Source organism: Stenella coeruleoalba (assembly GCF_951394435.1).
Source record: "Stenella coeruleoalba genome assembly, chromosome: 2".
In the NCBI taxonomy this organism is placed as follows: domain Eukaryota; kingdom Metazoa; phylum Chordata; class Mammalia; order Artiodactyla; family Delphinidae; genus Stenella; species Stenella coeruleoalba.
This window is the reverse complement of record NC_137147.1, coordinates 152,467,113-152,485,387: the sequence shown is the minus strand read 5'-3', so window position 1 is coordinate 152,485,387 and position 18,275 is coordinate 152,467,113. Positions and strand designations below refer to the sequence as shown.

At 36.0% G+C, this 18,275-nt stretch overlaps 1 protein-coding gene across 1 annotated transcript in view; it reads left to right on the top strand.

Annotated features, from left to right (window-relative positions):
- Nucleotides 1-18,275, top strand: part of UNC13C (unc-13 homolog C) — a 739,526-nt gene that overhangs the window by 285,940 nt on the left and 435,311 nt on the right. Inside the window, exons 7-8 of the mRNA XM_079913745.1 lie at nt 7,249-7,271; nt 7,859-7,923. Of these exons, the coding sequence (XP_079769871.1) occupies nt 7,249-7,271; nt 7,859-7,923 (88 nt within the window). The remainder of the gene's footprint in view (nt 1-7,248; nt 7,272-7,858; nt 7,924-18,275) is intronic.

Genomic DNA, 18,275 nt, shown 5'->3' with positions numbered 1-18,275 from the left:
TTTTCTTCTCTGATTGGCATGGCTGGTACTTCCAAAACTATGTTGAATAAAGGTGGCAAGAGTGTATATCACTGTCTTGTTCCTGATCTTAGAGGAAATGCTTTCAGCCTTTCACCATTGAGTATGATGTTAGCTGTAGGTTTGTCATATATGGGCTTTATTATGTTGAGGTGTGTTCCCTCTATATGTAGTTTCTGGGGAGTTTTCATAAATGAGTGCTGAATTTTGTCAAAAGCTTTCTCTGCATCTATTGAGATGATCATATGATTTTTATTCTTTAATTTGTTAATGTGTTGTATCACACTGATTCATTTATGGATATTAAAAAAATCCTTGCATCCCTGGGATAAATCCAACTTATTCGTAGTGTATGATCCTTTTAATGTATTGTTGCATTTGGTTTACTAGTAATTTGTTGAGGATTTTTGCATCGATGTTCATCAGTAATATTGGCCTGTAATTTTCTTTTTTGTGGTACCTTTGTCTGGTTTTGGTATCAGGGGGATGGTGGCCTCATAGAATGAGTTTGGGAATATTCCTTCCTGTGCAATTCTTTGGAATAGTTTGAGAAGGATAGGCATTAACTCTTCTCTAAATGTCTGAGAGAATTTGCCTGTGAAACCATCTGGTCCTGGACTTTTGTTTGTTGTGAGTTTTTTCATCACAGTTTCAATTTCAGTACTTGTGATTGGCATGTTCATATTTTCTGTGTCTCCCTGGTTCAGTCTTGGGAGACTGTATCTTTCCAGGAATTTGTCCACTTCTTCTAGGTTGTTCCTTTCATTGGCATATAGTTACTTGTAGTATTCTCTTATTATCCTTTGTGTCCATTGGAACTTCTCCTTTTTCATTTCTAATTTTTTGGATTTGAGCCCTCTATCTCCGAGTTTTTCTTGTTGAGCCTGACTAAAGGTTTATCAATTTTGTTTATCTTTTCAGAGAACCAGGTTTTAGTTTTATTGATCTTTTCTATTGTTCTTCACTATTTCAATTTTTTCTGCTCTGATCTTTATGATTTCTTTTGTGCTACTAGCTTTGTATTTTGTTGTTCTTTTTCTAGTTGCTTTAGGTGTAAGTTTAGGTTATTTATTTGAGATTTTTCTTGTTTCTTGAGGTGAGCTTGAATTGCTATGGACTTCCCTCTTAGAACTGCTTTTGCTGAGCCCCATAGGTTTTGAATCGTCATGTTTTCATTTTCATTTTTCTCCAGGTATTTTTTAATTTCTTTTTTGATTTCTTCAATGATCAATTGGTTGTTTGTTTAGCCTCCATGTGTTTGTGTTTTTTTCCAGTTTTTTTTTGTAGTTGATTTCTAATCTCATTGCATTGTGGTCAGAATAGATGCTTGATATGATTTCAATTTTATTAAATTTACTTAGGCTTGATTTTGTTGCCCAGCATGTGGTAAGGTCTGGAGAATGTTCCATGTGCAGTAGGGAGAATGTGTATTCTGCTGCTTTTGGATGGAATGCTTTATAAATATCAATTAAGTCTATCTGGTCTAATGTGTCATTTAAGGCCTGTGTTTCCTTTTTGACTTTCTCCCTGTATGATCTGTCTGTTGATGAAAGTGGGGTGTTAAAGTCCCCCACTATTAATGTGTTACTGTAGATTTCTCCTTTTATGGCTGTTAGTTTTTTCCTTATATATTGTGGTGCTCCCATGTTGGGTACATATATTTTTACAATTATTATATCTTCTTCTTGGATTGTTGCCTTGATCATTATGAAGTGTCCTTCTTTGTCTTTTGTAACAGTCTTTATTTTAAAGTCTGTTTTGTATGATATGAGTATTGCTAGTCCAGCTTCCTTTTGATTTCCATTTACATAGAATACCTTATTCCATCCCTTCACTTTCAGTTGGTATACGTCCCTAGATCTGAAGTGGGTCTCTTGTAGACAGCACATATATGGGTCTTATTTTTGTATACATTCAGCCAGTCTTTGTCCTTTGGTTGGAACATTAAACCATATATGTTTAAGGTAATTATTGATATGTATGTTCTTATTGCCATTTTGTTATAGTTTTGTTTTTGTTTTTGTAGGTCTTTTTCTTTCCCTTTCTCTTCCCTTCTGTTGTGTTTTGATGACTAACATTAGTGTTGTGTTTGGATTCCTTTTTATTTTTTGTGTATCTATTGTAGTTTTTGTGGTTACCATGAGGTTTTGATATTAGCAGTCTGTATACAAACAAGATTTTTTTAAGTTGCTGGTCCTTTAATTTCAAATGCATTTCCAATGTCCTGCATTTATACTCTCCTCTTCTCACAGTTGCTGGTTTTGACTTCATATTTGTGTGTGGATGACTTCCTACCTTTACTCTTGTTTGCCTTTACTGGTGAGCTTTTCCATTCATTATTTTCTTATTTCTAGTTGTGGCTTTTTCTTTTGCACCTAGAGAAGTTCCTTTAGTATTTGTTGCAAAGCTGTTCTGGTGGTGCTGAATTCTCTTAGCTTTTTCTTGTCTATAAAGCTTTTGATCTCTCCATCACATCTGAATGAGAGCATTACTTGGTAGAGTATTCTTGGTTGTAGGTTCTTCCCTTTCATCACTTTACATATATTTTGCCATTCCCTTCTGGCCTGTAGAGTTTCGGCTGAAAAATCAGCTGATAACCTTTTGGGAATTCCCTGTATGTTATTTTTGCTTTTCCCTTTTGCTTTTAATATTTTCTTTGTTTTTAATTTTTGTCAACTTGATTACTGTGTCTCTCGGCATGTTCCTCCTTGGGGTTTTCCTGCCTGGGACTCTCTGCATTTCCTGGAACTTGGATGACTGCTTCGTTTCCCATGATAGGGGAGTTTTCAGCTATTAACTCTTCATATATTTTCTCAGATCCTTTCTGTCTGACTTCTCCTTCTAGGACGTCCATACTGAGAATATTGGTGTGTTTAATGTTGTCCCAGAGGTCTCTTAGACTGTCCTCATTTCTTTTCATTCTTTTTTCTTTATTCTGTTCTGCAGCAGTGATCTCCACCATTCTGTCTTCCAGTTCACTTATTCATTCTTGTGATTCATGTATTCTGATACTGATTCTTTCTGGTGTATTTTTATTCCAGTTATTGTAGTGTTCATCTCTGTTTGTTCTGTAGATCTTCTTGCTCTTTTTTTAAACATTTCTTCTATCTTCTCTGTCTGTTCCTCCATTCTTTTTCCAAGATTTTAGATCATCTTTACTATCATTACTCTGAATTCTTTTTCAGGTAGATTACCTATCTCCCGTTCACTTAGTAGTTCTTCTGGGGTTTTATTTTGTTCCTTCATCTGGGACACATTCCTCTGCTGTCTCATTTTGTCTAACTTTCTGTGTTTGCTGTTTCTGTTCCTCAGGAGGCAGGGTTTTAGTTCTTCTTGCTTCTGCTGGTCTAAGGGGCTTATGCCAGCTTTCTGGTGGGAGGGACTGGTTCTTGCCCACTGGTTACTAGAGCTTGGTCTTGTCCCTCTGGTGGGCAGGGCCATGTGAAGGGGTGTGTTCATTGGGAAGATGTGGGCTCAGGAAGACTTTAGGTAGCCTGTCTGCAGATGGGTGGGGCTGTGTTCCCACCCTGTTGGTGGTTTGGCCTGAGGTGTTTCAGCAGTGGAGCATACAGGCCATTGGGTGGTGCCAGGTCCTGTGGGAAAATGGTGACCTACGGGAGGGCTCTTGCCAATGAGTATTCTCTAGAACTACAGCCTCCATTATCTTTTCCCCTGCAGTGAGCCACAGTCTCCCCCTGCCTCTGCAGGAGACCTTCCAATACCTGCAAGTAGGTCTGGCGCAGGCTTTTATGAGGTCATTGCTTTTTCCCCTGCGACTGGGTGTGCACAAGACCTTGTGTGCAACATCCAAGAGTAGAGTTTCTGTTTCTCCCACTCCTGTGGAATTCCTGTGATCAGAACCCCACTGACCTTCAAAGCCAGATGCTCTGGGGACTCCTCCTGAGGCAAGACTCTCATGATGGGGTGCCTGATGTGGGGATCAGAACTTTCACTCCTCTGGGATAACTTCTGTCATATAATTGTTTTCCATTTTGTGGGTCACCCACCTGGCAGATATGTGATTTGATTTTATCATGATTGTGCTTCTTCTAGTGTCTCATTTGGCTTCTTTGTCTTATTGGTAGTTTCCAGTGTTTTTTGGTCAATGGTTGTTCAACAGTCAGTTGTGATTTTGCTGTTTTGGTGAGGGGGGTGAGCTCAAGTCCTTCTACTCTGCCATCTTGTCTCTGCCCCCATAAGCATCACTTATTAACTAATGTTTCTCATTTTCTTTGATAATAATATGTCCTTTCTTATTCACTAAGTTCTTAAGTATAAGGGTATATTACTTTAGAGTATACCTAAGTATGTATACTTATGTTTCATTGATCTTCTATTATTTTGCCACAACCATAATATTTTAGCTATTATAGACTTTTAATATCTGTGTAATCTGCCCTCATTAATCGCCTTTAAAACAATCTTATGTGTTTTTACTTGTTTGTTGACCTAGTTATACTTAAAATTAGAATAATTTCAAGTTACAACAACTTGTCATTAGGATTTTAACTGTTAAATCTATAAATCTGTTAGAAAGTAATTCATTCTCCCTATACAGAAAGATGAAATAATAGTTTTCTTTATATGGATTTTTAAATACTTCAGTAAAGTTGTATAGCTTAAGTAAGGTTGTATATTCACTGCTTAGCAAACATTTATTAGTCATCTCCTGGTGTTTCAGGAATATAATGGAAGTTGACAAAAAGCTTAAATAAAGTATCACTGAGACACTTTTTTAGAATAATTTCAGATAAGGAAATTGAGAAATTTTGAGGGTTAGCCAAGAGGAATACACAGTGTGCAGCGCTCATGTATAAATACCATGAATCCCTGAAAAGTGACAAGATTCCAGGAGAGGGGGTTATGCTTCAACTGAGTTTTGGAGGCTGACAGGCAGTTAGCTGGATGAAGAAAGCAATAACTTCTTTTAGGGGGAGGAAACTGAAAATGCAAAGGTACACATTTAAAAGACATGTCATGGAAACTAAAGGGCAAGAATTTAATTGTGGCCAAAGTGTAGGATGTGAATGAGGACTGGTGATCCATGAATTTCTAGTATATATAGATCTAATTTTCTCAAATGGGCATTGGGTGACATTGGTGGGTTTTAAAAAGGGAAGTGACATCATATTTGTATTTCAGAAAGGTTTCAAATGGGGACAAGAAAGGAGTCAAAGTGAACAACAAAGGTTCATTGATAATTAATAAAAATATGTATTCAGTGAAAGAATGAATGAACATTGAATGAATCAATGAATGAAAAGTTAATGTATTACCACATTTAGCAGCTGAAAAATAACAACTTTGGTAAGATTACCTTTATAGAGTCAAGTGGTTGCTATAGAAGCCAGTTACAATGGAAGACTGTGTCACAGTACTGGATATTTGAAATGAGATCTAATGCCCTTGTATTCCAAACTAGTTATTGCTAGTTAGTAGGAAATAACTTAATGTTGTTATTTGATGTGTTGGTTATATATTCACTTTGCCACCTATTTTATTATCCTAATAGTTTTCCAGGTGGTTTGGTTTGGCTTGTTTTCAGGGTATAATACTGTAATTCCTGAAAAATAATAACTCTGTATTTTACCTTTCAACATTGGTGTTGTTTATTTCTGTTTTAATATATTGGTCAGAATTTCTGGAATTAAGTTAAAATACGGTAGTGAACATTTTCGTTTTGGTTTTAATAATAGGGATGCCCTAATATTTTGCACTTAAGTTGATTCTGAAAGATGTTTTTAGCATATTAAACTTAACTCATTCCAATCCTATTTTAAATAGGTTAAAAATTATTTGGAAGATTTTGAAATTTTATCTAATAACTTCTGTGTTCCTGTTGAAATGCAGATATGTATTTTATGACCAGTTAATATGTCGTTAAATTCATCAGTGATTTTAAATCATGCTTATGAAAAAATCTTCATGGCTGTGATATATTATTCTTCTGATACTGTGCTGAATTTTATTTTCTGTATTTTGTGAAGTATTTAAAAATGCTTATGGCCATAAATAAGATTTGCTTTATTACTCTATATTGTGCCTTGCCCTGTTTTATATTCAAAGATAGAACCCTGGGATATTGTAAAATCTTAAATATTGCACAAAAATATTTAGTTATGTTAACTGGTTCATACTTAATGAGTCAGGAAAATAAATATATTTCAGATTTTTATCAATAAAGGTCATCATTGAGTTACATGACCTCAGGGAAATCTTTCTGTCTCTGGGGCTCATCTATAAAAATAAGGGGATTGGACTACATGAACTGTAAGGTCTTGCCAACTCTAGCTTTCTGCAAACTTGTATTCATAGAGAAATCCCTCCAGCTTTATGCTAAAAAGCAATAACACTATGTAAGGTAGAAATGGACCATGCTATGATGACCCTTACAGATTTAGACTTGAGTTTCAAAAAGGAAAAAACAACAACAAACAAACAGTAGTACATTGTTCATCTACTTGGGCCCATGAGCAGTTGAAAGTGATAAATGTTGACCTTGTGATTTATCTTAAGTTGCACTGGAGAACTGTGGATCAACCGCCCCTCACTGTTTTGTTCAGTTCACCTGAAACATTGCATCTAAAGGGCAGCAGGTGGGGGATCAGAAGCCCGGGATTTGTGTCCCACTCTGTCATTTACTAGTTTTGGGATCCTAAGTCATTTAATCCCTTCAGGCAAGTTTTCTTATTTGCAAGATAAAATATACTTAATTAATCTTTCAGTTCTGAAGTTCTATGAGAAGCCATAAATAATCCCTCAATAAAACATCTTTAGTTTATATAGTCACCTGGGGTTTACTTTCATATATATTGTTCTTAATTGATCCTCTCCACAACGTTTGGAGGCAAAAAGCAAAGTATTAGTGACTTTATTTCAGAGTTAGGTCTAGCCTCCAGACTCCAGAGAATTTGGTAGTTTGCCCAGTGTGCTTAGTAAGTGGCAGAGCCCCAACTGGAGCCTAGGCATTCCGATACTTAAACTGTTCTTTTCTTTTTACGACACATTGTCTTTCGTTAAGTCCTGTAATCACTCTTTTATACTTTTCAAGCATTCTGGCACATTTTCCGGCTCTTTAAATTGTGAGGACCAACTATCCTTCTTCCCTTGGGGTTCATTTATGATTTTAAACTATATAACACTAACACTTTGTTCATGTATATGTTTAAATGATTTCTTAAAAAGTACTCCATCTAACATTTATTCCTTCTTTTCCTGATTCTCTTTCAGATAGCAGTTCTGTGGATGAAAAGGTTTTAAATCATACTTTTTCTTCCCTCCTGAGGGATCTTGTCTTTTGTACATGTTTGTTTGTGACATATTAGACCTGTTTTGGTTCTTCTGTTTTAGTTGTGAACTGTGCATGTTATCCCAGCTTTCCATTCTTTGGTTGTCCTTTAAGTGTGCCCCAATCTGTTGCATTTATGAAGAGGTTACCCCTTGCCAGCTTCGCTTACTTTAGCTTACACTTGCCAACCTAGGGGTCTGCTACGGTCAAACTCAGCATCTGTTTTTAAGTCTGGCGAATCATGATCTCTCTGACTGATTCATGATCTTCACTGCACATACCAAGTTTTAAGGGCAAATAGTATTTGGAATATGATATTTTCCTCGACTCTGCCAGTGCTTTTGTCTGAATGCTGACAGCTAATTTCAAAACCTCCACTCACAAAAACACAGTAGCTTTGACTTGAAGCTGACCCTGCTTAGCATCTGTCATACTAGGTGTTACGTGTCTAGTGCAGTTGACGCGTGTTCCAAATTCATGTATACACAGCTATAGGATGCTAAAAGCCTCTTTCTTTTGTTTTGTTTTTGTTTTTCTCCATTTTCGTTTAAGGCTCGAATAGTAAGTGGCAGTGATTTGGATGCTTCCCAGTTCTCTGCACTTCAGGCGTTTGGTGGGTAAGTACATTCATAACCTTTCTAATTCGTTCCATTCATCAATGGTTCTCAACATATGTATTTTGAATGCAGAATGTTGCATGATGGCATAATTAGCTTGCCTTGCTGTTGCTTTCTTTTCACAGTAAAATAGCTTTTATAGTGTTTTAAAAAAAGTAATGTATATATTTGTGTATATTTATGTTTAATTATATGAATAAACATTAACATGATCATTCCATACACAAAACATAACCGTATAATTTTACATTACTGAGTTCATGTTAATAAAATTAATAGTGTTTTGATCTACTTGCTTGCACTTTACGATATGTGCATGAACATTTTTTTTATGTCAATAAGTGAGTAAATGTAATCTTCACCATTATTTTTTATAGTTCCATTTAATGAGTGTATAAAGTATTTAAAATGTAATCACAAAATAATGTATTAATTATATTTTCTATGTAAGATACTCAAACAGCAAGGGATTTCCTTTAATGCCCCTAATGATACATTGGTATCAGTTTGGCATGTGTGTTGTTAGGCCTTTTTCTGTGTGCTTGCAAACATATATGTTCTGTAAGTTCATATAGAATAATAGTTTTGTTTGTCTCTGTGCGTTGAACATAAATTAGGCCATTCTATATATAAAGAAGCACTAGTTTAGTGCTGACATAATAGCAGATATCATTACAATTGTTTCATATATAATGACTCATTTGTTCCTTACAATAGCTCTGTGAGGTAAGTACTATTTTGACCTCCATTTTACCTGAGGAAACTGATGTATAACGTAGTTGAAAACAAAGAAATAAAGAAAAGCAACCAAAACCAAACCTTTCTCTTCATACACCTAGTAAGTAGCAAAGTCAGTATTCAAGTTAGTCTAGTTCCAGAGTCTCTGATCTTAATTACTATGCTATATTTCATCTGCAACTTGTGGGTTTCTTTTTCCTTACCTTTTCTTTTTTACTATTTGACAACATACCTTGGAAAACTTTGCACTTCATTATTCATAAGCGATGTAAATATTTCAAAACATTTATGTAATGTTCATCTATTAATGAATTTTCCAGAATATTTCTGTGTCATTATTGTAAATGATACTAGAACAAACATATAATCAATTTTCGAAGTGTAATGTGTGGACCAAAGCTAATGCACAGGATAGATAGTTAAATTGTTTTATAGGTGTTGAAATTTGAACATTTTTGTGTACAATAGAAATAGAAGCAAAATTTAGATATATGGTTTAGGGTTTTTTGGAGGGGAAAAGAAATAGTCTCACGGTTATGTTTTATAATATTCTCATCCTCTTCAAATGAATTTTGTTAAATAACATCCACATGCTATTTTCTTTAAATTAAACATATGAAAAATTTTAAGTTTCAAATTTAAAGCTCCTGGATAATAACATCATTTTTACTGAGATTTTTCAAATAAGTAACTAGATATTATTTATGTATACAAACATTTCAATGTTCTTTAAATATGTGAAGATTTATATTCACATCTGTAATGTCATAATAATTTAAATATGTTATAAAAACGAACTGTGGCAAAAGTTCACTATGGATTATTTATAGAAAATTCAGGTTATAAATGGATTACTCTCTCCCCACTACCCCACATATACTGTCTTTAAGTTTATAAAAAAATGATACTGTGACAAAACTAATAAAATGTTTATTTTAGAAAATAAGTTGAATCCCAATTTAAATTTAAAAAACATTTGTATGTCATAGTCTTAGAGGCTTATCTGAGTTTATGAGCTTACAGTTCTTTAAATTCCTACCTTCCTGTGGCATCCATCACTTGAAAACAACTTGCTTTCTTAACTCATATCTGAATATGGACTTTTATCATTGCCAGAGCAACAGAGTTAATCTCCATTCATGTTGTTGTTAAGTGTATGCTGTGTAAATGTCTAGCTACAATAGGTCATCTTTTCATTTCAATTCTTTAGATCCTTTCCACATTATTTTTCCAGAAATTTCCTATTTCAAGGGCTTAGCAAGGGATTTTGGAATTATGATGGTATGGGAAAGAGGTGATAATTTTTAGTCTACAAGAGAATTTGCTGTTATCTGAAGGCAGGTTCCTCTTGAAGAACCTGAAGAGTACATTAAAATGCAAGCTTTCAGTCACAACCTATTCCAGAATTATTTGTTTATTTTACTTTCCCTATCAATATTTAAATATATATATTTTAGTAGAGTAAAATATTGCTGTAATCCTCAATATTAAAATTTCTGTTGTCCTGGGAAACTGACATTGGAACAGACTCTGAAAATAGGGAGTCATTGCTGCTTCAGGGCAAGGCTACTATATCCTTCACCTCTCTGCCGTCAGCATCCCTAATGAGTTCAGAGCCAAACCACGTCCATCCTTCCCTCTCACTTCTCAAGTGTCAATAAAAGCACAATCTATACACACTGAAACCCGATAATGGAATTAACAGTGCTGCTGATTTCTGCTCATTCTCTGTACATCTCCTGTAAGTGTTGCTGGAAAATACATGCCAAACTTTGTTTTTCCTATCTGTTACAATAAAAATTCAGACAGGTTCTTGGAAAAGAACTGAGAGGAAGAGAGAAAAGATGCACAGAAAAAGAGAAGGCTGGAAAGATGCTTGTTTCAGTGAAATCATTACATTTAACATTTAACATCTTAGTGCTTTTATAAGAGTTTGGTAACTTTTGTCATATACGTAAGCTAAGAGCCATACCGAGGTGACAGACGTACAAGAGCTTTTGGGGGAGAAACATCTCAGGTAAAGTGGAGAGACAGACCACAGGAGTAGGCAAGAAGTGCCTTGGACCATGATATAGGTCTGATGCCTGGCAAAGAGGGAGGAGAAAGAAGGAGGACTAGGTATGAAAAGACTTAAACTGACTGCAATGAAACTGCCATTAGACTGCAATAAAGTGTCAGTCAGACCAATGGGGAGTGCTAGAGGTGAGGCTGTCTGTTACAGGAGTCCCACCTTGAGCATACAGGGGCAGCTTATTCCCCTCATCAAGTTCACTCGCTGAACACTGACAGCAGCTTGGGGAGAGTTCGGCCTCAAGTGAACGCTGCAGTTGATTCTGGAGGTGTGGTTACTGAAGGCTGTCATCCAACTGTTCCTAGATTTTCTCTGAGGAATATCTGCGTGATACATGCCCGTGGCTACCCAGCATCAGACATTTTGATGTGTTTAAATGTCACTTTGATGACACAGAGATTGACAAATAGAAAAAGAAAAGCTTCTGTTTTGACTTCCCTTTCAAATAGGTAAAATAGCAAAAGAAAAAAAAATACATGAAATAAGTGCTGAGATTTCCAAGGTTGTTCAATTATTGCCATGAACAAATAACTTTGTGAATGTGAATAAGTCAATCATTAGCCAAAGTTCTGAACAATTCCTTTGTTTTTAAGTTTACCTTGATTCAAATCATGGTTTTTGTTGTAGTTGTTACACCTGACCTGAGTTAGGTGGTACAATATATGGATATAGCAGGTTTAATATACTCTTGATATTTGTCATTGGTGCTGGTATTGCTTCTGTAGTCTCTATAGACTTTAGGATGTCATCTTCTGTCTTCACGCCATCTTCCCTGGTGCTAGTTTTGATCTCCATGTTTTGTCAGGGCATGAAATCAGTCACTTAACATGGAAGCTAAAATTGTTCTTACTCTTAAGGGGCTCCTAACCCATCTTTTCTCATAGCAGCAGTCTTTTCTCTGGTAGCTGAAAACTGTTTTTTCCTATCTAACCCATAAATTAAATTTTTCCCTGTCCCCTCAGGTAATTTCCTTACTTCTAAAGGACAGGGCCAGAAATTCTCCTAAGCCTAGATCATGGCTCTTTCCAGAGCTATAAACCTTTCCCTGGGTCAATGGTTCATCATGCCTTAAACATTCTTACATTCTCTGAACCAGGTTTGCCAAGTACCAAGAAAATGACAGCCCTGGCGTAAGTTTGCTTCACTCACAGTAGCAGGTCACTCTTTGGAGAAAAATGGAAGCCTTTTTCTTTGACTTTCTGATTAGTGTTTTCATGGAAGAACTCCTTTTCTCCCCAGGGGCTTTGGTAGAGGAGTTCACTATAGATTTAGAGAGAAATGAGTTAGGATTAGGACTGTTAATTGTTATAAGGGTTATCAGATGCAAACAGGATCTACTTTCACAATTCATAATTGTACAGCAATTCAGTCACCATGCCTGTACTGTTTTCAACTTATTCAGATTGCCATCAGTCTAGTTTAAGTCCTCAATGGCTGTTACCTACGCAGTTGCAAGCTTATCTTCTAGCTGATCTTCCTGCATCAATTTATTCCTCCACGTTAAGTCCAATCTATACACTGTTAAAGATTAATCTCCTTAAAACACAGTCTTTTTCTACTTAAATGTGTCTAATGACTCATCATTTCTGCAATGTAAAGTATGGCTTTTTGTACATGGCTTTCAATATACTTCTTCATTTCTATTTTTCTCTTGTACAAAAGAGAAATATTATCTACCTTATCTGTGTTCTTGTTTGTGTCATTTCTATGGCCCATATTAATTTCTTAAATTGCATAACCTTAACAAGACTCATATCCTCGATGACTTGATTTTAAGCTCTTTAAAGGCATAGAATTGGTCTTTTATTACTTAGGTTTCCTTCTATAAAGTTTATGGTAGTGTTTTGCCCATTTAGGACCTCATTCATAAGTTAATTTTGTTTTAGAATGGCAATCTCTTCGATCAGTTGGTTAGAATTACTTTCTAAGAGATTCAGGTCTACCACATTTTAAGAAAAATTATTCCTGAAATAATTGTGGTTTGAGGATCAGACACACATGAGAAGTACTCTGAGTTTTAAAAGCAGCTTAACCCACCCCTCAAACTCAATGTTACTAAGCCCTTACAGGAAAAAATATCATCAGGGGATTTTTCTCACAGTAGATGTAACCCTAGTTGACTAGGAGGCCACTTTGTTTTGGATTGTGAATCTCCTTTTCTCCATTTTGGAGAAACTTTTGAAGATTCTACTGAGAAAATTTATAAAAAATATTACTCTAATTATGCTAAGATAAATTTTATCCTTTCATTCTCCTATCAGAAAACCTTACCACTTCAGAAAACTCTAGATATAAATTCACACTGTACTAAAGATTTCCTGTAATAAACTCCATTTTTACTACCTGAGAAAGGAGAACTTTGGTGATTAATAATTGAACGAACTTTTTCACCTTGTTCTTTATAAAAATAATAAAGGGAGTTGTCTTGCTTAATCTATTACAGAAAGAATGAAACCTGGCATCTCATAGCTAATGTCAGACATAATCATGACAGTGGGTAGTTATATCAGCTAGAAAAGAATCTCACATGAGGCTGAGGCAGTCCCAACCCTACCACAGACTCTGGATTATACCAGGTCCACTAGTGCTCAACACTCTGCCTGCAGTCCTCCTGCCAAGCAGAAATGTTATATTCTGTACACCAAGATTTGGCCTAGACAGAGAGCCTCTTAACTAGGAAAACTGACATAGATAAGGCCATCAACTTTCTAAAACCCATGTGTCAAATACTGATTGCTAAGCCATTAGCTTCCCGTGGCCAAAACAAAAACAAAACCAAAAAACCCTGCCTATGTAATTTTGGCCTACCACCAGCCATCAGTTTCCTAGTTCATGGTGAGCTGAAATGCTTCATTAGACTCTTGTAACTTACTCAGAGAGCACTCAATACCTCTGTTGAGAAAATCTTGGTCATTAGAGAGTACATTTTTATGTTAGCCACAAAGACCAGCCACTAGACTGACTCCTTCAATGTATGAACCTATGAAACACCAGGACCACATTATCAGACCCTGTTAGTGTCTAGTGTTACAGTCTAAACCAGGCTTATAGATGCCATAGTTTTCTTGGAATGGATTATAAATCATTTCTTTCAGTCATATTTTTTCCTACATAGATATTGGCAAATAATTCACAGAACTCATTCAAAGGATTAAGAAAATGGACCTGTTACCTCATTACTACTAGCTTATAGTTCACAAAGTTAGAGATTGACACCTTGCCTGAGTTTGTAGCTTAACATTTTTTTCCTGACTACAAATGCAGAAGGATACTTGAGTATGACCCACTGTCAATCCAGGGATACTGTATAAGGCTCTCCAATCTTCTGGTAATGATATTAGCGAAAAGATTCTGCCATCCACAAGAGACCTGATGTCTACTCTAAATGAGACCCTTTTCTGTGCCGAGAAAGCAGTCCATGGAGAATTCCTCACCCAGAGTACATTTGTACTTCTGTTATTAAATTGTTCATAAGAATGTGCAACTTCAGGATCATCCCGGGTTGCAGGATTTCACTCATCACGTAAAGGCCACTCTCTTATTTTTAAGGAAGATAGGTTTACAATTTTGATCGAGAAGATGTGTATGACTCTTCATCCATATCAGCCCTGGATGCAGAAAATGCCTTCATTCCAGGGAAGGAAACCACAGCCACTCCCAGCCATCATCAATGCTGACAGCTTTCGTTTAGCCAGTTCCTCACCCTGGAGCCTTCCAGAACTGTTGCCTACAGCACTGGTTGGCCCCTCAGAAACGGCCTGCTTTTCTTTTTATCTTTAGGTGACTGCCAAGCAAAAACACACCCAACAGGAAGTGTTAGAAAATTACCAGCTATTAGTCAAAATCATTGAAAATAACTCCTCTAGGTAAGATGGCAGTTATGACTACCTTGCTTCCTAAACCAGAGGATTCTTTCCAAAACTTAATTGATACGGCTACTGAGTACATCGAACATACATGAACTATCTTAGGGGAAAAAAAATGAGCTTGATCATTGTATATCCCGGTAAAGCGTATGTTGAATGGGGTTTTAAGTATCTTTTAATAAATGAATACCATATTACATGAAGGCAGATAATAGAGATTCCTCTTATAGGCAGACAATAGAGTAGAGCAGAAAAACAGTAATCGTCGCTGCTAACAAAATAGTTTGCCTTCATACCTTGTAATTACTCCTTATTTGAAGTAACAGGTTTGCTTAATCCACGGTGTGTTCTTAAATATTGAACAGCTTGTTGTTCAAACCGTAATTCTCAGATATGACCCATTCTACATTGATGTCCAGTAGGTAGTTCTTGGTTTTTAGTCTTTCTTAGCATTTACAAACAGTATGAAATATTATAGGGGCAATATAAGGAAGAATTTTAGATATTTTAAAAATGGGGATGATGTTTTAAATCCATAATTATTATAATAACTAATATTTTTTCTAGTGTTACAGAGTATAACAGACCCATATCTATGCGTTATTTATGCATTATCTTCTTTAATCCTCATCACAACTTTTCGAGATAGATGTTACAATTATTTTATTTTTCAAATGAGGTTACTGAGGCTTAGAGGTATTAAATATGGACAAGGTGAAATAGTGATTATTAGAGCTGAGGCTTGAACTAGGTCTAACATATTCCAGGGCTTGGCTGCTTTACTATTATGCCACACTGATGTAATCTGCAATAGATGATGCTTGAGTCAACATCAGTTCTTTGTAATTATATATTATATTTTGAACTTGATATTTCATTATGTATTAGTCTGACAAGGTTTTTAAATAGGAGTATCGAATAAATGTTGTACATATATTTCTATCTAGATTCCAGGAAAGTGTTTGCTAAGGGTTTTTGTATTATCCCCTAGAAATATGTAATATTTCATAATATCACTGAGGTGAATTAGTGATGGATTGAATGACTGAACCCAGAGTATTAGGTTATTTTTAGTTGAACTAAATGGAAATATGAAAGATCTGATGGTAGGATTTGAGGGTGACATGGTTGGGCAAAATAACTAGTGTTATTAGATAATGGAGTTAATATCTAAAAGATTTTTAGCATACTACAACTGAATATAACAAGATGAAGTATAAATAGTTTATCCTGACTGATATACTAAGTTACTATGCAATAGCCTACCATACTACCCCGTTTTAGTGTATTAATCAAATAAAGGTTTATTTCTCACTCATACTACGTTTTCAGTGCATATAAAACAAGGGAGGAGGATGTACTTGAGAGTTGCCCAGGGAACCAGGCTGGCAAAGGTTTGTCTCAACACACACTTTCATGTTTTCACTGTAGGGAAATTAGGATGTGGCACACTGGACTCTAACTCTTAAAACTTCCAGTTAGACGTGACATGCCTCCCTTCTGTTCATATTACAATGGACAAAGCAAATCACATAGAATAACTACTTTAAAGGGAGGGTTGAGGTGCAATCCTATCATGTGTCTGAAAGGACGAAAGACCTGGAATGTTTCTCAACAGCCCTAATTATCACAACTAGGGATAAATGTGGGCTTTGAACTCAGACTCTATAGAAGAGAGAGAGCAAATACAGTTTAACATCAACGTATGAAGAATTCCAAAGTGTTCATTGAATCTAGTGGCAAATTAAATAAGGTTGTGGTAGTAGTGCAGGGGGCCTGCAGGGAAAGCCCCCGTAGAGCACATGGAGAGAAATGCAGGGTTGGAACGGGACAGAAAGCCGTGCACTTGTTGAGCTCCTCTGCTTCTCAGGACTGTGTGCTCAGTTCAGGGACTAACACCTGAACAGGGTGTAGACAAAAGAGAAGGCTTGCAGATCAAACAAACAGGTTGAAAAGGGGTCTCAAATCATACCATAGGAAAAACCACCAATGAGCCAGGGACACTGAATGTGGAAAAGAGAAAGTTGTGGTGAGAATGTGCTTAAGGTCTTCAGATATTCAAAGGATTAGGTGTGGAAAAAGGGATTAAATTGTCCTGAGATTCAGAGGGAAAACCATGGCTTACCGGTGACATTATGAGCAGGCAGACTTCTCAATATGCGAAGAAATTTCCAACAGTAAGAGATTTTATAAAAACTAAATTCTCCATTTCCAGAGAGATTTAAATAGTTTGGGTGATCACTTGTTAGACATGCTGCAAAGGGAATTTAAATATCAGATGTTTGATTTTTTAAAGCCTCTTCTAACCTTAAGATTCTATTACATCCTTTCCTAGTATAATCACTCTATCAGACACATGTTGCTGTGTAGTAAACCACCCTAAAATTCAGTAGCTTAAAACAATGAATCTGCTAGTCTTGTCTGCATTCACTTAAGGCATGTGTGGTCCGCTGGACAGCGGCTGGTTCTCACATGTCTGTGGGTATATGGCTGTTATCTGGGCAACAGAGGAGAGCTGGCTCTATGTCACTCATTGTCCAGCCAGCGAGATCAAGCTTATTCATATGGCAGTGACGGGATTCTAAGAAAACTAGTGGAAGCAGCAAGGCTACTTTAAGCCAAGGCTGGAACTCACAACCAGCACTTTTGCTACATTCTGTTGTCCCAAAAAAGTAATAAATTCAGCTCAGATTCAAGGAACATGGACATAGACCCTGACTCTTTATGGGAGAAATGAACTGAGGCCTTTTTTTTTTTAATGATCTACCATAATTATGTATACCTATAATTAAATATTATTCAAAAGTAACATATTTCTCATAATTTGAAGAAAATAGAACGTTATTCCATGTATTTACCTTTACTTACAATATGATAGTCTCTGTACTTGGAATAATAAAAAAGTAGGAATTACTATGAAAATGCCAGAATCTCATTTTTGGGTACTTAACCACTTACCTCAGCTACAATACAAGGTAAAGTGTGACTTACTTTGCAGTGGATAAAATGCTCTGAAAATTTATAAAAGGAAGATATTTCTGATTTGGAGTTATCAGGGAAGACTTTATGGAGACGATGGCACTGAATTGGGCTTTGAAGTTTGTGTAGGATTTTGATAATTGGGTATAGAAAAGTCAGAGCAGGAAGCAGTACAAAAGCTTAAATAGCATCATGGGCAAGAAAATGTATTGGACAATAATGTGTCGGAATGCATGCAGGAGAAAAGTGGAAGATGGGTTTGGACAGGCAAGTGGAAACTTTGAATGCCTGACTATAGATATTAAATATATTAATCTTTTGAATAATATATCTATAACTTTGAACTCCTGCATCTTGTGAAAATGACTCAGTTGTTCTGGGAACATAATGGTTGAACAATAACTAGTAGATGATGATGACAAGGAAGGGGAGAAGCTATGAATTTATATTCACAAGATTGTATAGTTTTCTTTAACAGAACAGACTCATCTGCCAAAAGTACAAGAGACAATTTTTAGATACACATTAGTCTTCAGAAGCAAGTGTGCTTAGGCGTAGCAGACAGGTTCTTTTGTCCGGAGTACTTTGACATAACTCTGTCAACCGTGATAAGCATCACTGCCACTCCTGCTCGTTATCTTGATGTTTAGACTCTAAGGTCCCAGGTAGGAAAGGCCGCAGCAGAGACTGGTAGAAGC